This window comes from Spermophilus citellus (genome assembly GCF_964194105.1).
Source record: "Spermophilus citellus genome assembly, chromosome: 15".
Classification (NCBI taxonomy): domain Eukaryota; kingdom Metazoa; phylum Chordata; class Mammalia; order Rodentia; family Sciuridae; genus Spermophilus; species Spermophilus citellus.
Genome location: NC_138195.1, coordinates 58,099,199 through 58,122,964, shown reverse-complemented (window position 1 = coordinate 58,122,964; position 23,766 = coordinate 58,099,199). Strand labels below are relative to the sequence as shown.

The following is a 23,766-nucleotide window of genomic DNA, read 5'->3' as shown; positions in this document are numbered from 1 at the left end:
ACACCTCCCTTAGCAATTAATACTCTTAAAATATCACATTAATGGTAAATAATATTCTGTCATCTAATGTTATCATTTACCTGATTCTCAATTGTTGAGCTTTTAGATTGTTTCCAATTTCTTGCTAGGTTAAACAGAGCATGCAACTATTGCTCTGAAACTCTTTTTTACAAACATCTTTTCAGAAACACTGAGTGATTCCATAGGATAAATTCTAACGGGTAGAATTGCTGCATATGCACATTTTAAAAACATTCGGTTCTCCCCACCAAATTACCATTCCAGAAATGTCATGCCAGCCCACACTCCCACCAGCAGGCTGTAAAATTGTCCTTTTCTCTGCAGATGGTCTGAGATTTTACTGTTGCATCTTGTGATTTGGCACAGTGCATAATACAGGTACCACGGTAGCCAGTGTTCAGGCTGTGTGTGGCAATGGTTGCATTTCTATGAACATTATGACCATAGCAGCTAAGAATTAAGGTGCTTGGAAGTCCAGCTCTGCTTTGATAGAGTGAAGGGTGGAGGCAAGGGGAGGCAGTGAGTGTGCCACATGGATGGTTCCTGAACATGGAGATGTGTCAGGTTCCCAGAAATGGTGCATACCCCATGTCCTCCCTTCTCCCAGAGTTTCAGCAGTTCCATGGACCATCTTTGTTGGTAAAGTTGGAGAAAAACAAGCATTGTCATGCACATGTGGTCTTCTACCAGCAGCATCTCCTGGGAAATGGTCCAAAGATACCTGGCGACTTTTCCCTAGTCTTTCCTTCCAAAGTCCAAGCAGGGAAGAGAGGAGAGCTTGGATTTCTTTGGAGCCAGCTGGAACTCAGGTTGATCTGGGACCATTCTTCACTATTTAAGCTTGTTTGGGATGAATCAGGTTGTATGTATCCTGAGACTCAGCTTCTACATCCGTAAAAGGGGTTGAATATTCTGCCCTTAAGAATTAATTTCATGGATGAAAAAAAACTCAGACTCCTGAAGGGCCTGGCAAACAGCAGACACCCCACACCTGGCTTGTACCTGGCACTGCAGTCACCAGGCTTCGTTCAGCGCTTTATTCCAGTAGCATTTGTGGATGGTATTGGCAGCACCAGCATTCTCATTGGGGGAAAGAATGAGGTTACTTGTCCTTTTATAAAAGCAGTGAGGATGGAGTAGAAGAGTATGATGATGTTCTTGTCTCAAAGGCTGACATCTCTAAAAGTGCTCTAGAAAGGAGAGAAGCAGCGGAGCAATAAAAGTGATGCAGTGTCTTTTTACTGAGTGGGGAGCAGTGCAGAGCAAGAAGGTCATTCAGTGTGGCAGCTCAGTCGCCATGTGTTTACGGAGCCCAGCCTTGCTCCAACAATATCGGCCTGTCGTGTCATGCCAGATGTTAAGAAGGACGCCTGAAGTGCTGGGGCCAGATACTCTCATGGTCTCGATTCTTTCCATTTGCAACTCCCAGTGTGCAGGTAGACTGGGAAAGGAGTGGCCATCAAGGATGGATTCCAATTACATTTGCGAAGATGCTGGCTGGGAAATAAGCCAGGTGTATTCTGTCTACCTGCTGTTGTCCTAGCATCCTGGGGCTGGATACCCAGACACCCTTGACTTTTTTCAATGCCAAAGATGTTCTTCCCCCTTTCCCTGAAATCCTCACATCTATTCCTTTTATGTCTGTACCAATAGTTTCTATTTTAATTGCTTAATTAAAAAAAAATTAAGGAAGGGGGAAAATGAAATGAAGCAAGTTATCTATAAGCAGACCAAGGATGTCAGGGAGACTTTTTCAAGTGCTTATAGCTATGTACTTAGTTCTTCTATATCTCTATAATTACTATGTGTTACATAAGGTCTCAACCTATTCATAAACCATGACTTATTAAACTATTTCCTTAACAGTGAATATTTAAGCTGTTCACATGTTTACTTTTCAGATTTGAAAAACTTCTCATATCTTTTAGATACATTTGGGTTACTTTTTAGATTAAATTCCAATTTGCCAGGGTCAAAGATTTGAGCAGTTTTAAATGTCCATATTTTGTGTTGTATTACTTTCCATAGGGTTGTATCATGTTTTGCTACCAGTGGCCATGAGGGATCATCTCATTTTGTCACAGCCTTATCAACACTAGATATTATCAATTTAAAAAACAACCACTGTGGAGCCAGATAAATTATTACATTTCTAGGCAATATTACCTTTCAGATTTCTACTTTCTCAAATGACCTGCAGATCCAGGAATGCTTGGTGAGGCCTGGGCTTGAGTCCCAGGACCCTATGGGTAGTCTCAAGGGACTGTCAAGGGCCACAAGGAACTTCGGAGCTGGTCTTTATGTCCATCTTGTCTGTACACAAGCCAAATGCTTGGGAGGCTGGGGGCTGGGCCATATCACCAGCTGTTTCTCCAGCCTGATTTCCCATGGCCACATGACATGTGGCAAGTAAATGATTGGAAATTCAAAGAACATTTAATATTATAAGCAGATGGCCAGATAAAGGTAATTTTACCTATCAAAGAGGCGAATGACAGTGTTTGTCTCCATTTTGTATTACTGGTAGAACACAAATCTATGACATTGCTTTGATCTTTTAGGCATTATGAAATAAATGCCAACCATCTATTTGTGTACAGCTCACATTATATTGTGCTGGCTCTCAGATATCATCCTCTCAAACTCCCTGTAGCCTCCTGGAAAGTAGGGAAAGGACGGCACTTGGGAGACACAAGGAAGAAGAAAGTGATATGACACAAAGTAGCAAAATAGTGAATCCAAAGATCTACTGAGACACTTGATGGAGGGAATAGGATTACTGCAGGGAGGTGGTGGAAGGAGGCTGGATTCCAGCCTCTACTCTGACATCCCAAAAGCCTGAAAAAAAGTCCTTAACAGAAGGAAGAGTTAATAAAAATAAGGAAAGAACAATACCTCCTGGTGTAAGAGGTCCCCAGATGGAGTCAGAGGGATGGAGAAAGAAGGGAAGAGACGGACAGCTGTCCCAGTAATACTAGAGGCTGAGGCCCCAGAGAATGCTGTTGAACTTAGGAGCAGAATTGGGGAAAAATACTGAAACTCAAGAAGGGAAGGGGTGACCTTACAATAGGAGGGGCAGGAAAGACTTGACATATTAAGTGTCCCCCTTATGGGAAAGTCACACCTGTGGACAAACTGTACAAAATAAGGATGAGGTTCATCATCGATTATTAGGGGCCATATGGATATCTGACGCTATGAGGAAGAAGTACATCTTTGAAATTTTGATGAGGGCTGGGGAAGGATAGGGCTCATTCTGCAAGGGAAAAGGAGTCTAAGTAAAAGCAACAGAGCCATGGTGTGTGGGGATGTTTTGACTTCTTGCAGCTGCATCTGAAATGTTCCTGAAAGCACAACCAGACCTAAGGAGGCTACCATCTCATAAAGGCTCTGTGACATATCCAAAAGATTTTGGAGACATCTGTAAGGTCCAAAAGATTCCCCTGGAAACTGATGGACTTGGGGATCCCAGAAGGAAGTTTTAGTGCTGCATTTAATTTAGTGTTGGTTTGAAAGAAGAGATCTAGGAAGCTCTGGGATACTAAGAAAGTGAAGAAGAGATGTTGGGAATGAGGATGGAGCCAGAACCTGTCCCACTGCAGTGGGAATACCCATTGCAAAATGTAACACCCATCCTTTCCCCAGCCCAGCCCTTCTGCTCTAGAAATTTGAGGTACCTCAGGAATCTAGCAGATTCCTCAAGCAGATGCAGATACATAATTCTTTATAATGGGAAGATGAGTGTCTGGGGTCACTCACCAGGTCAAGAAAGAGACATCTACTCTCTCCTCTCTTCTTCACTGCCTTCCTGATCAGCTGGGATTGGAGGTAGGCATTGCCAGCTTTGTGTTTTAGATGTATCTTCTTACTAGCTTAGTCCAGCAGGTCTATAAATGCAACTCCCTTCATGCAGCTGTGCTTATCTGTCCTGATCCTAAACTGCAACCACAAATACTGTGGTTTGAAAGAGTCCATATACCCCATTACATGGGCCACAGTGGGCTTTCCTCTGAGTCAGTTTTCACTCGATCTGAGCCAGCTTATTTCTTTCTGCTTCTTGGAACATCCCTTGAAAGGTAGAAATGAAGCTGATCTTAATTCTTGCTTCAACATGACATGCCCTTTTGAAATTGTACAAATAACAGTGTCTGATTGTCATGTTGAATTGCGAGCATGGATGTGAAATGCTCCGAAATCTGACTGAAGCCAAATATTAGGTCATAAGTCAACATTTTGCTGAGAAACTTGGGTTACTAAGAGGTTGAAAATTTATATCTTTTCATGAGAAAACTTGTTTGCCAGCAGGAAAAAATTTCAAAGACTGTTATCTTTCTAGGTGGAGGGAGAGAGATGTGTGTAATTTTGCAACCTGGGTCAAAGTCCTTTGGGACTTCTGAAATTGGATTGGTTGAGGAATGAGGCTGTGGTGTAATACTTGAATTGTTCCCTGGGGTGAAAGTCAATGGGTGGCACAGGTGTGTGTCATTTCTTACAAGGTGGTTAGGCAAAATTGTGTGAAAGGCTAAGAGCCACCTATTCCCACTGCAGGAGGTCACCTTCTGCCCACAAATCCTTCTGATGGAGACAATATGACAAGAAAATGAGCCATCTTGGGCCATGACCACTCAGGGTCTTGAAAGAAGTAAAATCCTGATCTTCATCTGAGTGACTACAGCAGTCCTTGGAAAAATCGTGGTGGATGTAAAGACAACTGAACAGAGGCAGGAGCCAGGGATGATGCCCTCTACGGTGCCAAGAAGCCTGTAGCTTACCAGCATGGCCTATTTTTGTCTGTGATGCTTCAGTCCTATTACCAAGCCCACACTGAGGTCTTCCAGTCTCTATCGTGTGAGCCACAGTAGGAGGGAAGAAAAGGCGAGGAGGCATCTGCGGCTCACTAAAGAATGAAAACCAGGCGCTTTGCTGCATTAAGAACATTATGCACTATTTTAAGAAGGCCAAGTGACAATGTCTAGTTCACATTTCCTTCCAAAAACATAAAGCAGCTCACATTCCCTCTTGAGTGCCCAAACTCTAACAAAAGTTCCAACTGTGGCTTAAGATAGAATTGAACTTCTACTAGGAATGGGTGTGATGGAGTAGGACTTTAGCTGTGGCTGTAGGCGAATTCCTAATGGAATAATCTGCAACTCCTGCACTATATGGAAATACTGGCATTAGAAACCTGTTCCTCTACATGTACGTGTATGTGCACAGATGTATGTATGTATGTGCATGTGTGCCACTGTGACTCACCTTCAGTTCTTCCTCTCCACCCCTCTCATGACATGTACTGTCGGTATCTGGAGCCTACATCTTTTTTATACATAGCCAAAATGAGTGTCATCAACCAATGGTGGCATTAGTATGCTAGAAAATGGTAGGAAGGTTTGCTATGCTGTCTGTGGGCAAGAGGGCCATTTAGGAAGGGTCCTTCAAATCCCACCATTGAGATGTCTCACTACTTGAAATGAATATAGCAGGCCATATGCCTGCCTGACTTTATGATGATTTTTGGTATTTCAGGCAAAGAAGGGGAATTATGCCTTTCTGTGGGATGTGGCCGTGGTGGAATATGCAGCCCTGACAGATGACGACTGTTCAGTGACTGTCATCGGCAACAGCATCAGCAGCAAGGGCTATGGGATTGCTCTGCAGCACGGCAGCCCCTACAGGGACCTCTTCTCTCAGAGGTAGGCATGGTCAATAAGGCCCCAACAATTTCTGGACTCCAATAGATGGGAATTGAAGAATAACTTCTCTTGAAAGATAAGAGCCAACACAAACTCATTTAATCATCACATCTTCCTAAGCACCAACAATGTACCAGTATATCCTTTACCCACCTCCAACTAACCCTTGGAAGGAGTTGGGATAAAAATAGAAATATATAGCCCCTTCCCATGAAAGTACATATTGCCAGTGGGATGTGAGCTGGCAGTGCCAGCCAAGGGCGTAAGTGCAAAGGCAAGGTCATCTTCAGGTTTGGAGGCAGAGGAGGGCATCTGATAGGACCCAGGAGACCCAGAAGGACTTCCCAGAGGTGCTGACACCTGAGGTTTCAAGGAGGAGTAGGAGTTAGCTAAGTAAATGAATAATAAATCTGATCTGCAAAGGGCCTAATAATTACTTTTAAAGATTGATATATCTGTAAAGTGGCAATCATCCATGTGGAGGCTTTAAAAAATGGAATCAGAAAAGCAGAAGGTTTCCACATTCATCTGGATTGTGTGGTAGGAGGTTCCTGGCCCAAAGAGTTGCTGTCTTGGGAGTGAACCTAGCTGGGCTCTGTGGAGACAGGATAGGTATTCTTTACTTGCCTACACCCCAATCTCCCAGGAGCAGAATCCAGGTTTCCAAGCCATCTTCTTAGAATTAATTTAGAGATTGTTGGTAATTATATTAGCAAAAAGGGGATTGGAGAGAAAGTGGGGAGGTAGGTTATACAGACAGGAGGGTTCCAGTCTAGGCAAAATGAGTGGATGCCCTCCATCAGGAATGAATAGATTATGCCTAGTTTGTATTTGCCTTTTAGCTTCCTTTGTGATTTGCTTGTGTGAGCCCATCCCTTGAGCCTGTCCAGCATTTACCCTTGGACATGGTCAGGTTTCCAAGTGCTTAATACAAGCCCCTGACTGATTCTTTGAGAAGTATCCATCCCTATTTTCTGACACAGGTGCTTATCTTGGTCCTTGGCCAGATGACCTGGCTTTAGCCAGAAAGAGTGGAACTGAAGGTCATGGGTAAGCTCAGTGGGCTTCTCCCAGTTGTCAACCTTCCAACCAACAGGAGCTCCTGTCCCCAAGGACATCTAAGTCTTGGGCCCTTCACTTGCACATATCTATGAGATGGCATCCTGTTGGCTGAATGAGGTGGAATTACAGAGCCCAGAGAGGAAGCCCTAATGGCAGGCTCTGCCTTAGTCCATCAAAATTCAAAAAGTATCAGGAATATCCAAATGAAGAGACTGGCATAGTGCCAGGGTTAGGCACAAGTCTCAGGCACCTGATTGATGCATGAACATCATCACTGAGGAGTATCCACTTGGAGGGGAAATGTTCCTTGAGGTCATCTCTTTTACATCCTGCAGCTCAGAGAGGGTAACTGTCACCTGTGATTGCTTAGCCAGCCTCTGATAGAGCAGGGATTAGAATCCAGGCCTCCTGAGCCGCAGGGTTGTGCACATGTTTCTGTTAGGTCTCCACACCCTACCTCTTCACTTCTCCCACCTCCAGAAGTCCAGATTGGGCATTTCTTCTGCTCATAAGTACCCAAGCCTCAGCCTCATCCAGGAAAGGCTGAGGAGGAAAGCTTGCAACTAGTTCAATAAGTGTCTTGTTTGCAAAGCTGGAAAAAAAAAGGGTAGAACTAATGAAGGTAAATGAGACTTTGGGGTTTTCTCTAGAATTTCATCAAGTATACATTCTGTGCCTTACTCTATTCCCTGGAGCCAAGAGCAATGACAAGAGAGACGGAAAAGTAGTAATTTATCAATTACTAGATTAAAGGCATGAAGAAAGGATGCCTTCCCTCCAGGGTTTAGAACACATTGGCGTTTTTGCAGTTTACTCTAGTTGGTTTTCCTAGATACAAAGCTCAGGGCAATTGCACAGACCATCAACTTGAGAGCATCTTTGTGGAACAGATAAGGAAGCCTGTGGGGCCAAATGCAACAGTGACACTAAAAAAAATAAAATAAAATGGAGTCAGGGAAGTTAAAAGTCCAAAATAAGTCACAGAAGGACATGAAAATTCTCGACGTGGAAAAGGAAGAGATGAGTAGGGAGGGGTTTGGTTGCTCCTCTCCAATACCAGAAGTCTTGCTGAGTCTTTTGTAAGCTTTGGAAAGCAGTGGACCAAGATCAGCTTTTGGGTGTAGGCTCCCAGAGAGACAGGCTAGCCCTGGAATAGGACTGCACATGGTCTGTCCACTGAATTATTGAGAGGTCTCTCCACAAAATTCCTCCCCAGATACCCTTGGGATTTTCCCTCCCATCCCAGTGGTCATCATACACAAAAGTGGCTAGTCCAGTTTCCATGTCATCCTGGAAAAAAAAATAATTTTATCCTTCTCTGCTTTCACCAGAGGGCTGTTTGCTTTCTGACTATAAATAAGTGTCCCAGGAGGCTGTATTGTTTCCTGCAGTATTGTTTTTTGCCTCCATATTGAAGCCCCTCCTGGGCAGGCAGCATCCTTCACCCAACAGACAGGAGTCTGATTTTGAGGGAACACTGAGACTCGGGTTTCCAATTTACTGTTGCCATTGGTTCTACAAGAGGTTCTGTGAGCTGCCCTTAGCTTGGGTGTGCCTCAGTGGAATGAAGGGGCTGCTCCAAGTCCATGCACTATGCCATTGGCAGAAAAAGAGTCTGTGCATCAATAACAGATCCCAACCTTACCTCAAACTGCTGCAACTGTTTTTCCCTTCATACTGGGAGCTAAACTCCTCTCTTTGGCAGAGGACTGGATGCAGATATATTTGAGTGCTGGGGATTATGTGCTAGAACAGGTTTGATGACCACAGCATGCAAGTGGTCATTCAATAAATGTTTAGCAACTTAATAGCCATTTATTGAGCACCTACTGTGTAGCAGGCTCCACAGCTATTGAATAAAGGAAAGCACCTGCAATTATATCTGTCTGGAAAATAGAACAACTGGCTTAAGGAAGTGACTATTATCGCTCTGGCTTCCTCGTAAGCAGGAGTATAGATTATTATGGTGTGCATTAGTTTAGCCTTGTTTCTAGAAAATGTTTTGTGCTGGTGACTTGGTCTTTCCCTTTGCTTCTGTATTTAAATTTCCTTTTTGTTTGTTTTTGTTTTATTCTATGATTTCCCATTAATTCTCTTACATTCTTTCTGGAATAAGACTGGGGCATGCCATTGTAGAAAGCCAAAATAAGAAGTCATCAAATCAAGCAACCTGCCTGATGTTATAGTAGAGCTGCCAAGGAGTAGAGACTGGGGATCCAACTTCATGATCTGGCCAGAGCCTCACTGTCCCCTTGGCCAGAACCTTACCCTGAGAGAATAGCCTATAATTCCAGAAAAAGCAAGGTCTCACTGATGAGAATGACCAGATCAAAAGAGCAGCATGGCCACTTTCTAGTTGCAACTTTGGGCAAGTCATCTAGATCCCAAACCCCAGGTCTTTAAGAAATAAAATAGACATAATAAAATTGTTCTGCAGGTTGTTATAAGGATCAAACAGTATAAAATGACTTGTCCCTACTGTGTTCTCAGTAGGAGGCAGATCATATCAATACTGGCTCTGTAAAGTGGTGGGTCAATACAGCTATCAGACTGTGCATTTACTAATCCCCTTTTATGGAACATTTATTACTTGATAGGCCTTGAGCTAATGGTCTCTGTGAGGTAAGTACATTGACCTCTTCTTAGATTTTAGTGCTAAGAGTGTCTAAGTTGAAAGGTTAAGAGTCTGGATTTGACCTAATGTCCATCAGAGCAGAGTCTATGTCCACAAACACACAGCTCTTTTGTCTCCATAGTGAGCTGATTATTCAACCACTAACCTTCTACAGGGCCATGATATCTTATATCTGGCACTGGAGTTCCTGTAACTTTCTGAAAGCTCAACCTGCTCAACCCTGGCAGAAGAGAAGTAACTAAGGCCAGTGGACATACAGACATGCAGCTTCCCTCACATGATAGGAGCCATGGGAAATACTGAGTGAGACACTGAAGTTGCCCAATTATTCATGCAGTATGCCATGTAATAGAGCTGTGGTGCTCAGGCACCACACCACATAAATGTTCCCAAACCACACAAATGCATGCTTAAATCACGCATTTATCTCAACAACCAAGGCTCTCCTTGGACAGCCACCTTCTAAGTCTTTTGTGCTCATTAATACCCTGGGTACTTAATGCACATCACATCAAGAGCTCATCATGCCATTTTAGTTTAGGCTTCTTTTCATTATTTAATGAATGCATTCCTACATTGATTGATAAATTAAACATCTGCTGATGGCCTTTGCTGTGCTAACCACTGTGCCTGCATAGTAGAAAACATAGGAAGCAATGCACAATCCATGCCCTAAGCCCCTGCCTTACTCATCCAGTAGGAATCAACAGTCTGTGTCAGAAAAATGAGGTTGCTGAGGTTTAACAGGAGCATGGACCTTGTCTAGGGACAAACAGCTGAGATCTGGTGCCTCCAAAGCCTGTTCTTTGCACTGAGACAAGTTTTTTCTAGCCAGTGAGAAGCCACCCCATGCTGGACTTATGATTCTGGCATGTCAGAGGACATGGTGAAGTTGTCACCCTTTGTCTCCTTCAGATGCAAGCCCAAGTATGTTCACTGAGCATAGCCTTAGACTTGTGGCCACAGCTCAGTAAAGGCTGCACAAATCATTCCATTGAGCATCCTCTGGCATGAGGAATTGCTGCTCTTGTGCACACCCAGAGGCTCAAGGAGGTCACTGGAGATATTGTTAGTTGAATACATCATCATGAACCAGGCCCAAAGAGGTCTACTCCCCAAATGGAAAAGCCTGGGTATTTGGAGTCTAACAGCTACCACTGGCTTGCTGTTTAGACCCTTTTCTCACATAGGGAATGCTCAAAATACCACAATTAAAGAAAACCACTGTGGGGAAACCTAAGGAACAAGTAGAGGTTGCCCCACCACTGCACACACCATAAAATCCAGACTCCCTCTCATGCCCCCTCAGAACCCACATTTAGGCCATGCTTGCTTTGCTCTCTTCATCTCATGCCACCCTCCTCATCATTTACAGTCTCACTAGCCATGTTCCAGCTTCTTAGACATGAAAGCACCTGAACCAGACAAGACACATAGTTCTGGTCTCTGGAAGGTTCTTCCTCCCCTCATTGGATGCCGACTCTGACAATCTCAAAGTGACTTTGGCAAGATATACCACCTCTCGTGCCTCGGTTTCCTTCTTGGCAAAAATGAGAAGATAGGAATGACCCTCTTAAAGTGTTGACATGAGGGTTCAACACTGTCTTCCAAGAACTTAGGATACTCCCCACAAAGAATTTGTTAGGCCAGTGTGAGATACTTCATGACTGATTGTCCCTCAGGTTTTCACTCACCTGTCACCTCATCCTCCAGGAGCTCTCCTGCAATCCTCCAATCTAAGCCATCTCTCCCTGCAGTGTGCCATTTCCTGGCACCTTTACTCTCATTTCATGGTGTTTATCACAGCATCTGTCTTTCTGTTAACTGCTCTAATTGTTTTAAGGTGGGTGTTTGTGTCTCCCGACCACAAGCTCAGCAGTACTGAATATTGTGCTTGGCATGGTGCGGAAGCTCCTCAAATCAAAGGAATAAATGTAGGCTTTTGTGAACCTTAGTGGGAGAGACTTAGGATATACAGGCTAAGTACGCCTTATCTCAAATGAATAGGATCAGAAATGTTTTGGATTTTGAATTTTAACCAATTTTGAAATATTTACATACATGGAATGAGATATCTAGGGAATAGGCCCTATCTCTGAACTTGAAATTCACTGTAATTTCACATGTATTTTCTACACAGAATCTGGGTAATCTCATATAATATTTTAAGTAATTTTTGTGCATGAAACAAAGTGCAGCAAGTGTACACTGAACCATCAGAGGTCAGGTGTGGAATTTTGCCCTTAAGATATCATGTCAGTACTCAAGAGTGTCAGATTTTAGAGCATTTCAGATTTCAGATTTTGGGATTAGGGCTGTTCAACCTGTAATATTGAGGGTTGAAAGAAATCCTTTTTGTGATCATGAGCATTCTAAATTGACAGTCTGCTTGCCTGGTTCATTTCTGTATTTCCCAGTTTCATCCCGAGCATTTGCTCTACCATCCATGAGAAGGGCCTAATGTGCTTTGCTGTTGAACTTTGTCCCTGGGCAATGGACAGGGTGGGAGAGAGCAGCAAGGTTGTTGAGAAGGGCGGTGGCATGACCTGATACATGTCTGGGGGAGAGCTCTCTGCCTGCAGTGTGGAGAATTTGCTGATGATGTCCATGGCTATGGCTCACTTGAGTTGTGTCTTGCAGGATCCTGGAGCTGCAGGACACAGGGGACCTGGATGTGCTCAAGCAGAAGTGGTGGCCACACACAGGCCGCTGTGACCTTACCAGCCACTCCAGTGCCCAGGCGGATGGCAAATCCCTCAAGCTACACAGTTTTGCTGGGGTCTTCTGCATCCTGGCCATTGGCCTCCTCCTCGCCTGCCTGGTGGCTGCCCTGGAGTTGTGGTGGAACAGCAACCGGTGCCACCAGGAGACCCCCAAAGAGGTCCGTACCCTCCCTGTCCCACAGCCTAGAGGCAGGAGGGTCACACTGGGCCATTTGGGTGGGTGGCTTTCTTCTAGTTAGTATTTACTCTGGTCCTCTTGTCTGGAGACAGCAGTGTTTTTATTTAGGGGGATTGTGTCATGGTTTCATTTTGGTTTTAAAGCAAGACAAACTATAGGGGATGTTTTCATGTTTGAACAAAGTGCGGAGGTGACAGCCATGGCCACTAAAGTCCTGTATTTATCTATAGAGCAGGTACAGCGTGGGCAGCGCCAGAGAGCCCTTCCCCACCCTGCCCCGCCCATGTGCCTCCACCCTGACCTGGAGAGACCACCTGTAGGGTAAGAGAGGAGCCGCATCCCTCCCCAGTTCTCTTGACTTCTCACCAGGGGCCATGGGGCCCTTCTCCCCAGCGTGTGAGGGGGATCCCTGCCCCTTCCATCACCCCTCGCCCCTCTGCCCCTCCTTGCAGGCCCGCTCTTGCCCACATCCCTCCTGGGTGCACACACCTCAGAGGACTCTAGGCCCTGGGTTCACTTCCCTTCCTGCGTGTGCCAACCACAAGTTGATTCTGTCCTTCTACACTTCCTTCTCATTGGGGGTTTGTTCTTCTTCAAGCTCATTTCTTGAAAAAAACAAACAAAAAAATTGAAGTCTTTGTGAAGATCCCTTGGAAATGATTCCTCTAAAGGAGGTGACAAGGAGTGCCATCTGGTGATGATGCTTTGCTGTCAGAAACCTGCACACAGGCATCTATAATACGAGCTCGGCCACTCAATTCAGGGTTGTCACTAGCTGCCACGTATACCTGCCTCAGCTACATCTAGAATCTCAGCCCTGCTGACAGATTCTGCTGGGGCCAAAAGTTGTAAATCTCAAACAGGAAGCAGTAAAGCAAATGGCACCAAGTCCAAAAGCACTCCTTTTCTTAAAAAAGTTTTTGTTTTTTTTCTTGAGGCACAGATGGCTCATGCCAAGTTCCTAAAATGCCTTCAGAGGCAATGGGTCACAGGCAAACGCAAAACAAACCCGGGGTGGGAAGTAAAAGCAACCAGGAGGAGGTAAGAGCTGGCGGGATCCTTCTGAGCCTGATTTAGGGTTGGGAGTTGGTGCCTTTGAACATAAAAGATGAGTCATCCTGGCCATCATCTCTGTAGTCTGCAGTGATTGTCTGGCCACACCCTCATTCATCAATCTCTCCCTGGCAAGGACAGTAGTGTTTGTCCCCCTGGATCCTCTTCTGACTCTCTGTTGATCCCAAGCCAGTGAGATCTTTGTCATCCTACGTTCTTTTCTCTGGAAGGGAAGGCAAAGCTAAGTCAGTGTATCTGAAATGTCCTGGTAATGTCCACCTTCCTCTCTGCTTTCTGTATACCTCCATGTTAAGAAGTGTGAGGTCTAGTTCTGCCACTACCTCAATGGCTCTCCTGTCATTCCTGGGCCTCAGGAAGGAAGGAAGGAAGGAAGGAAGGAGGGAAGAAGTTGGAGGAATATTCACTGAAAATAACAGTTAATGGTTTCTATCCCAAGCTTTTATTGCAACTGGGACATTTGTATAAAGTCACAGAGAGGGACCATGAAACATTCCATATTTTTCCAGGTTTTATGGGTTTCCAACTTCAAGTGAAATCTTTTCTTCTACTCTTCTTCATTTATAAGCTTGCCTGTAGGGACCCGGGCCCTCCCCTCAGGGTGCTTACCTTCTCATAGGCAGATGGGGCAGAGAGCTCCCAGGCAGTCTCCATCCTATTGATGGGGGTGTCCTTAAGCACAGAGGAGCACCCAGTTTAGCGAGGGCACGGTGGGAACCACAGAAGGTAGGAATAAATGTTCATGAAGGTTTCTTGGGACTTAGGACAGAATGTTGAAGAATTGGCACAAATCACAGAACTAGAGATGAGATCAGATAGAAGTTCCATTTTGAGCAGGGAGAACAAGGGGTTAACAAGGAGTGTGGGCATAGGAAGATGCTGAGAGAGCAGGCTAACAGAAGGAGGCAGGAACCGCTCCAAAGACTTAAATGCCAGGATGAGGGGTTTGGACCTGTTCATGTAGTGAGTAGGAACCAGGAAAGGGGCTGAAGCGACAGTATTTTAGAAGCATGTATTTAAAACCTTAGAAAAATAATGATGGTATTCAATTTAGATCTACTTTGTGTTACTGGATGCCCATGTTTTATGGAGCAGCATTTGCAATTAGGTGAGAGTGTCTCGTTACCCTTAGAATGTTTCATTTTGGGCATTGGCCATATTTCTTAGAGCCAGACCCCTGTCTGTGGGTGGAGCCCAAGCTGTGTTTAATGGCTTTCTCTGGGATGTCTTCAGTTTAGACACCTACTTGGGGAAGAGTAGTAATGTGCATTCAACCCCTTAATATTCATGTGCATCCGAGATCATATTTTTTCGAAGGAATCAGACAATTATGTAGTTACCCAATGCAGGTGAGTGCACCAAGCTCTGAGGATGCAGTTAAGAGCTACCCACTAGATTTATGGGGGATGTGTAGTCATTGCTCTGAGAATAAAATATTCATGAAATAAAGATGAGAACTGCACAAATGGGAAATGACATGAAGAGTGAGAGATGAATCATCCATCACTGGGCCGGGAGCTTGGAATTCTTGTTGCTTCCTGCTTTGTCTGCCCTCCTCTGTCCCATGCTTCTATGCAGACAGGAGCTGATAGAAGCCAGGGTGGCAGGATAGGACGGTGCTATGTCACAGTCAGACCCTCTGTTCTGGTCCTGTGAGCCAGCATCTGTCTACATGCCCCCTTGATACTTCTTTTCTTGGAAGACTGGATCCTGGGGCTCTTCCATTCGACTTGTTTATCTCTACTCCTTTCATGCCTTCTTCTACTCCTTGTAGAGATTTTCTCCTCTTAAACTATTCTCTCTTGATTTATGCTAACACAACAGTGTTGCACTGAAGAATTACAACCAGAGATAATGTGTGAAGTGAGTTAAAGATGCACATGGTCTAAGAACATGCTTGGTTAATGTTGGCCAAAGTACTCTTCCTTTCAAAGGCCCTGAAGATGGACAGTGAGGGATGTGGTGGAGGAAAAACACACCTTAGGATGTCTTCCTGTATTGGAAAAATCGCATGTTATCCTAACATTCTTCAACAACTTTCAAGGAAGGCCTTCTTATTTCTGGAGAAGTGGGACTTAGAAATAGTGAGAGCAGAGCTAAGAAGCGAATGGTGTATCTGCCTACATGTACCTACTGATTCACAGAAGGCAGGCTCACCAAAGAGTCAGGGCTCTCAGTTTCTCTTTTCTGCTGAAAACTGAACCTGCCACTACAGCTAACCTGCCAAGATCAGAAAGCTTGGCATGAAAATAAGGATAGTGAGCATGTTTGTTTCATCCCTTAGGTCAGGGACCTCCAGTAAGAAGGCACTGAACATTTATTATATACCACTGTATATCTCAAAACTGGGCAAAACCTCCCTGCCTGTGGCCACAGGTCACCTCCCTTGTTGGGTGTGATTCCACTAGCACCTCCTCACCTTTCCATTCCCATCACTTTGCCCACTCTCTGTAACATGGAAGCTCTTGTTAGGGGGTGATGAATATAATTGAAGTGTCGAGCAACTTCCTTGTGCCAGAAATCAAAGATAAATGCTTTGTGGAGAACATTAGCTCATCTGATAGTACGAGCTCAAAAGTATTTATTGAATGAGTGAACCAGTCTGGGCTCCTATAAAGAAAATGTTATTCATCTTAAATTGTTGTGTAATCATTACAGCTGAATCAATGGCTTTCAATTCTGGCTGCACATCAGAGGTGATTAATTTTGGAGCTTTTTAGAAATACAGATGCTTGGGCTCCAATTTCCAGAGGGTCATATTAAGGAGATCCAAACAACTGTAATTTCTAAAATCTACACATGTGCTTGTGATATCCTGCCAAGGATGAAAACCTTCCATCAAGGTGAGCATGGGAATATGCAACTTGGCATAGTGAAAAAGAGTCCAGGTTTTGGAGCCAAGTGGACATGAGCTCTGATTCTGACACTCCACTGGTCGCAGGACTCTGTTGCCTGAAGTCACTTCATTCCTAGCCTTGGTTTACTCCTCTGCATTCCTGCTGCTCCCACCTATGATGTGGAGTGATTATCATGATGCTTTAAAAAACTGCCCATCCTCTCCTGAGATCACTTCATTGACTTAGATTTAATCTATTTGCTTCCATCCAGTCATGCCTCTCAGACCCCCAGCCCAGCCTAAGTCTTCGGAGCAAGACTTTAGAAGACCACACTGGTGGCATTTCTCCAAGCCTTTGGGTCTCATTCACCACCTGGTTGGTCTCAGTGGTAACAGGAGCACATTGCCAACAACCATCCCAGTCAGGTGGGAAGTCCCTCATCCCTAATTTTGTTCCTGCCCAACTTAAAGTAGGAGCTGCTGGACTCCAAACAAAATCAGTTCTAATGAGTCCCAAGTGTAAGAGGCTGTTACATAGATGATAGTTTAGTTAATTACCGTTTTCCAATACACTGGATTATTTCCACATTGGTGAACATCGGCTTAATTACAGAACTTTATCTCTCTGCAAGACAATGTCTGAGAGAAGTTCCCCAGTAACCTCTGTTGGTGCATCTGTCGTCATGTTTAATATGGGGTGAGAAATGCAGAGCTGGAATGTAGCCGATTCATGGGTAAATGCAGTCAATGAATTTTATGTCATATTCAGGGGTGTTTGACTAGGTCAGTTACCTACAGTAGATTAATGAAGGCAGTGATAAGTTTCCAGGTCTCTTTCCACAGCTGTCATTACCTGGCTGAACACCGAAACCTTGGGATAATGAGGATGTAAACTGATGTAGTTCACATAAAAAAGCCCATTATTTGAATTTGCATAACATTATAGAATGCACCATTTTGTCTAAAATATGGATAATTATTCAAATCACTCCTGCCTCTTGCCTTGAATAAGCTGATTACTGCTCTCTCCTCTTCCCTTGGCCAGAAACGCAGAAGGTGCAACCAGACATGACCTTGTGTGTGCTATATCTGTGGCCCCAGGTGATGCAAGAAGACAAAGCTTACAGGACCTCCAAATGAGGTCTGCTCCTCAGCTCTGGCCCCTATAGACAGCGAGAGAAGCAGACAGCTTAGAGGACACACTGTGAGACTTGGAGACAGGCTGCATTTGTTTTCTAGGGAGGTCAGGGAGGCATGTGCCTTAGTTCTATTCATTTTCTTGTCTAGTTACACAGCCAATATAGGAGGCTCCTAATGGTACCCTCTTCTCCCAGCGAATGAAGTGGTGTTGGCGCTACCTGAATAATGGAATTTGAATAGAATGAGGTCCCACTGGTGGGGAGAGGTTGAATTCTTGACAGCCATTTGGCGTGGGAAGCTCTCCCTGGGAAATGTGTTCAATTGGTGTGGACATTTTCTGTGTGTCCTGACTTGGAGAGGTTAAAAGGCTAATGAGTAACCACAATTGGGAGTTGATTCCTACTGCATGGCTTTGCAATCCTTGCCAATGATTCATGCATCCTTAATTTGAGACAAGAAAAAAACATATATGGGTGTAAGAAACTATTTATTTAAGCTCTTTGCTTCAGAAATACTGACTTGAAGGTCATTGGCCATCTTTATACAACTCCCTGGGTCGGTCTTTATTCCAAGTGCTTTAAAAGTACCTCATAATAACTGCTCACAGTTGCATTTAGGCTGCTAGATTGGTGTCTGTGCCCTGCCTCTTTTGCAATCCACCACCCTTTCCACCTTCTGACCCTTGGATGTCAGTGGTGAAGGCATCCTTCTCAGCTACCTCCCTTGCTCACATCTTTCTGCAGAGTTTTGGTTGATCTTTTTACTCAAAACTCTTCATGTTTCTTTTTTTCTGGCATTAGGTAGAGAGGGTTCCTTTCTCTTTGCCTCTTACTTCTAACTCTCTGCCTCCCCGTGGCCTTCTTGGACAGCAAGCTGTCCTTCCTCTCTCCTAAAACCTGGCAAAATAGGAAGCATCTCCCAAACACCTGTTCTGGCCCAGTACTCAACTGACTGAGATAAAGGGCCAGCTTTCCTCTTCCAACTGCCAGCACTCGGAGTGAACACAGCTGAGACAAAAGATACTCATTCCCTGCTGCGTATTAGTCTACTTTTAAACTTTCCCAAAGAGGACCTTAAAGGGTGGAAGACAAAGTTGAATGGAGGAAAAGGAAAGAACATGCAACTTACCAACCCTTCCAGAGATTCCCCTGGAGCACCTGGTGGTCAGCTTTTCTTCCACGGAGTGAAAGACTCTACGGTGAGGGAACTCAGCTCAGTCTAGCCTTCTCCAAGCTTCGCTGATTGCAGAGATGGGATAGTTGTTTCCTTAAACCTGAAAATATTTGAAATTCTCTCAATGTGTCTAGCTTCCAGGCTGTCTGCTACTGGTCTCGTGTCCTTTGTACATTCCAAGATGAAAAGTCTTTTGATATAAACATCTACCAAAATGGTGTTGACACTGGTTTTGACTAATGCAGATAAAGGAGCTATATCCTATATTAGAAGCTTCACAGGAACTTGAAGCGGCCATAACAAGAGTGGAGTTATACGCTGCATGATGGGCACAGCCAGAGTTGTCCAAAGGCCAGAGGAGAAAGCTAGATGAAGCACTGCTGCTGTACCCAATGAAACACCAACCATTTTCCACATCTAAAGTCTTCATTCAGGATTCAGATTCAGTCTTTTTGTCCTTGTTTGGGTCATAGTCCTGTCTCTTGGGTAGACAAACAAGTCACCTGCCAATTTGCTACCCAGTGAAGATGGTAAAAAAAAATTATGAATTTTTAGTCATTTTTTTTGTCCTTGTTGCTGCAACCAAAAGACCTGACAAGAACAATTTTAGAGGAGGAAAAGCTTATTTTGGCACTCATGGTTTCAGAGGTCTCAGGCCATAGATGGCCAACTCCATTGCTCAGGGCCTGAGGTGAGGCAGAACATCTATGTGGAAGGGTGTGAAGGAGGAAAGCAGCTCAGGACATGGCAGCAAAGAAGGAGGGAGGGAGAGAGAGAGAAAGAGAAAGAAAATACACACAAGCGTGCGTTCCACTTACTAGACAAAATACATGCTCTAAAGGCATGCCCCCAGTGATCCTGCATCACCCTACCTACCTATGGTTACCACCAATAAATCCATAAATGGATTACTCCACTGATTACGTCATAGCTCTCATCATCTAATCACTTCACCTCTGAAAATCCTTGCATTATCTCACACATGAGGTTTGGGGGACATTTCATATCTAAACCATAATAGACTTCTATAGAAAGAAATAATTGATGCTAAGTAGCTCCAAGACACTAATGCTCCAAGTAACAGTTATAAGATACTATTATTAACAACAGTTATACATGGAAAAAAATAGATGAAGCATACACAAGGGGAGAAGGTTGCACAGAGCTAGCTCAATCATGGTGTAAGGTAATTAAGAACTTGAATTTGTCTTGTTATTTATGGATGTTCCCGATTTACCATGGTTCATGGGTTTTTTTCAACTTTATGGTAGTGCAAAAGCAATTTGCATTCAGTAGAAAACATTCTTTGAATTTCAAATTTTGAACTTCTCCTGGGCTAGCACTATGTGGGACCATACCTTCTGGTAATGCTAGGCAGCAGTGGTGAGCCACAGCTCCCTGTCAGCCATACGATCATTAGGCAAAGCAACAAGTTCTCCAAGCGTGCCACTTTGCTAAGCTGTGATGTTTGCTATGGTTAGCATATTAAGTGCATTTCAATTTATGATATTTTCAACTTACCATGATTATCAGGGTTTAACCTCATAAATTAAGAAACATTTGTAGTATAAACTTTTGAAGGGAACATTGAAAGCATTTCATAAATGATGTTTAGCTAGGCAAAGTAGAGAGGCCTTATGCCCTCCAAACACTTCCCTCAAATTCACCCATGACTTTGGCACCCAGAGGTATTCTCAACTCCGAGGTGGTTTCTTACCACCAATAAACTGAGCTCTGCTTATGTGGGACTTTAGATTATTGGAATCTTGGCTCTGCCTTAGGGGCTTCCTGAGGTTTGGGGCTGTCACTTCCATTTATGACACTAAGCTAAATTCCATTGCCCTCCTTCCATCTCCAACTAGTGTTCTTTCTTATTATCCAATTTCCCCTGGGCTGAAATGAGGTCTCTATTACCTTATGAATGTTGTCTGTTTTCTTGCTCTGGAAGAGGTTTTGAGATTGACAGTAGGTATCTCACCAGAAGCCAAGCATTATGTGTCAGCTACGAACCTCACAAGGGTAGAGAGAGCTGTGATTCCCCCTTTCTCCATTCCAGGGAGTGTTGGGGTAAGGGGTAAATAACAGGGCACTTCAGTTCTTTACCATCCTGAGAAATGTCGAGTTAAGTCTTCCTGGTGTTTAATCCTATAGTTGGCACACACATATGCAGGAGAGACTCATGTCAGTCATTCAGAGAGGCTTCCTTCTAGGGGAATTCCTCTCCCCTCATCCCTGTGGGAGCTCAAAGCAGTCACTGGGACAACCCTTATTCTGCATGGATCCTTCTTTTTCCTTCTGAAAGCATCCTAAATATCTTGGTATTTCTACCACCCCCTACAAGTGGACAGGGTTTGGGTTTCTCTCTCCAATATTTGATGTCAGCATGAGAGCCCCTGGAGGGTTACGTCTTGGAAATGAACTTTGACATGGTATTTCTTTTGGAGTTTGACCTTAGCATCAGTCATCATCTTGCCTGACACACAGGTATCCTGCAGCCAACAAACAGTACTATATCTTCTAACTGCATCTAGAAACTGGTGTGGCTCTTCTGGGCACCCGGTGATCATCCCTTTTCACAGAGGGGAAACCAATAAAGTAGAAGACATCTCCCTTGAGCTTTCAAGCAGTATGACCACCTTGACTAAAATTGTAGACAAATCACCAAGTTTGTTTGAAAGAATGATATTGGGTTTTCAAATTTTCCTTCTTGAGCAAATAAATAACCAAGGAGTCTTCTGAGATGCCACCCACCATGGTGAGATAATGTCATGGGTGAGTCCCCTTCTGGGCAGCCTCAAGTCCTCATGGAACCAGGAGAGTTGGCTGACCTGAGGGAAGTCCTTGTTTTCACTGTCCCCCTCCTTACCACATCCAGAAACCCACGCACTATTAGCCTAGATAGGGACATGTCTAGGAGGGGTCCTTGCCTTCCTGGACATGCTGCACATGGAGAACAGAGGTCACCGGGTGAGGCAGGATTCTATTCCCACTCGGGGCTTCTAGGCTGCCCCAAACACTCATGGGGCTTGGGACTCTGGTGAGACCACCTGAAACTGAGCCTCCTTTGGAGCAAGGCAAAGGTGATCATTTCATGGCTTTGAGTGTTGTGAGCTCTAAATGGCGAGCACATGGGCCATATTAGAAGTCTCTCAAGGCCCATTCCCTTGGGACTCCATTTATAGCCTTCCCCTGTCAGTTCTTCAAAGCATCTCGTCACAAGGGTCACCTCTGGGTGTGGCAGTGTTAAGTGCAGAGGAGAGGAACAATGTCACCAAGATCTGCTGGCAGGGGTTTGCTACATAAGCACCAGTGTCCTCCTCTATAGGATTCCCCATCCAGATGAAGGGAGGTGGGAGCAATGGGGGGATACTCACTGTCAGCAGGCCGAACAGACCTAGTGTCTCCGGGTATCCAGAGTTTGCAGCAAGCCAGCTTTGGCTCACTCTTAAGCCTTCCTCTGATCTTCCTGTGCTTTCTCTCCAGGACAAAGAGGTGAACCTGGAGCAGGTGCATCGACGCATGAACAGCCTCATGGATGAAGACATTGCTCACAAGCAGATTTCCCCTGCATCGATTGAGCTCTCAGCCCTGGAGATGGGGGGCCTGGCTTCCAGCCAGGCCTTGGAGCCAACACGGGAATACCAGAACACCCAGCTCTCTGTCAGCACCTTTCTGCCAGAGCAAAGCAGCCACGGCACCAGCCGGACACTCTCGTCAGGGCCCAGCAGCAACCTGCCGCTGCCGCTGAGCAGCTCTGCCACCATGCCCTCCATTCAGTGCAAACACAGGTCGCCCAATGGGGGGCTGTTCCGACAGAGCCCAGTGAAGACCCCCATCCCCATGTCCTTCCAGCCCGTGCCTGGAGGCGTCCTTCCAGAGGCTCTGGACACCTCCCACGGCACCTCCATCTGACCGCGCCGCCTGCCCTCCTGCCCGCCCACCCACCCGACCAGCAGAGCTTTTTAATACAAGAAAACAACAACACAAACCACACACAAATACACACACACAACACACACAGAGACTCTTTCATTTTTCTTGTACATATGTGTAAATAATGACAGAATGGAGTGGGGTAAAAGTGTATTTTGAATATTCCCAATTTTCAAAGTCAGTAAAAAAAACAAAACACAAAAACTGTATGAATGACTTTGTAAATTTTGTTCTATATGAATAAAAAGGCAAATTTCTTGTGATCATTCTGAAGTGCCAAAGGAGCCCCCTGTTCCTGGGCCTTTCTGAGGGCAGGAAGGGCAATCAGATAAGGGGCCCCTTCCTGCTGGGGAGAAGGAAGACGAGGAGCCCCGAATGCTGCTTGCTCCCGTGCCCCACAGCTCCCCACTTCGTTCCTCTGCTCCTGGGCCCTCTTTCCTCCCTCAGTTCCCTTGGGTAGATAAAGAGTGAGTCTGGAGCCAGCATTGACCTGGCGCATTGGGTCACTGTGCTATAGGGTTATCCACTGTTCTGTGAGCCTGGCACTTAGGAGGTGTCATGGCCAATCCAGCTCAAGATGGTGACCACATCGTGAGTCACAGTGTGTAGTGTGCAGCTTCCCTGTGGGCCCCAGAGAAGCTGCCCATATTGAGTTAACAGTCTCTGATGCCAATTCGTTCTAATATCATTCTGTTGGTATTTTTTTTAACTTTCTCTTCCTATTAGAAGAATCAGCCAGTGAAAGACTATGGGGAAAGGAAGGTAGGTCCCATCACCACCTCAGAGAGGCTAGGCCAAGGTGGGATTGGCCTGGTGGAAGGCACCTGGGGATAAGGAGATGTGAAGTATGTATGGTTGGTGACATAGACCATGTCAGGTGGTAGGACGAGAGGTCAGGCTATTCGCTTGGGGTTGGATCATGGCCCCAGGTGAGGGAGGCAAGCGTGGTCACAGAAACAGGGAGTTGAACATTGTGGATCTCAGGGAAAAGGATCCTTCGAGAAGGAGCTAGGGGAGGTGCCCCCAGGTGATGCGGAAGCTGGGAATTAGAGGCAGTGACCCATAGGAGAAAAGCATAACTATATAATATGAAGACAAGTAACTCCCATCATCTAGGGAACTTGCTTTAAGCCCCCCAAAAGTAAAGGCACATCAGGAAGTTGGCCAAACAGGGCCAGATACCACATGAGTCCTCTCTCCTGGTTTTGCCACCTTCTCAGATCAGAAAGCCTCAGTAAGTGATGAAGTGAAGGGCAAAAGCCCTTCAGGGTGAGCTCATCTTCTATTCTCTGAGATCCCCA

At 45.0% G+C, this 23,766-nt stretch overlaps 1 protein-coding gene across 1 annotated transcript in view; it reads left to right on the top strand.

Moving 5' to 3' along the window:
- Positions 1-22,444, top strand: part of GRID1 (glutamate ionotropic receptor delta type subunit 1) — a gene marked incomplete at its 3' end in the record, with an annotated part of 735,049 nt that extends 712,605 nt beyond the window's left edge. The window contains exons 14-16 of the mRNA XM_081267356.1: positions 5,548-5,714; positions 12,052-12,292; positions 22,016-22,444. Coding sequence (XP_081123482.1) covers positions 5,548-5,714; positions 12,052-12,292; positions 22,016-22,444 — 837 coding nt within the window. The remainder of the gene's footprint in view (positions 1-5,547; positions 5,715-12,051; positions 12,293-22,015) is intronic.
- Between the last annotated feature and the right edge of the window lie 1,322 nt (positions 22,445-23,766).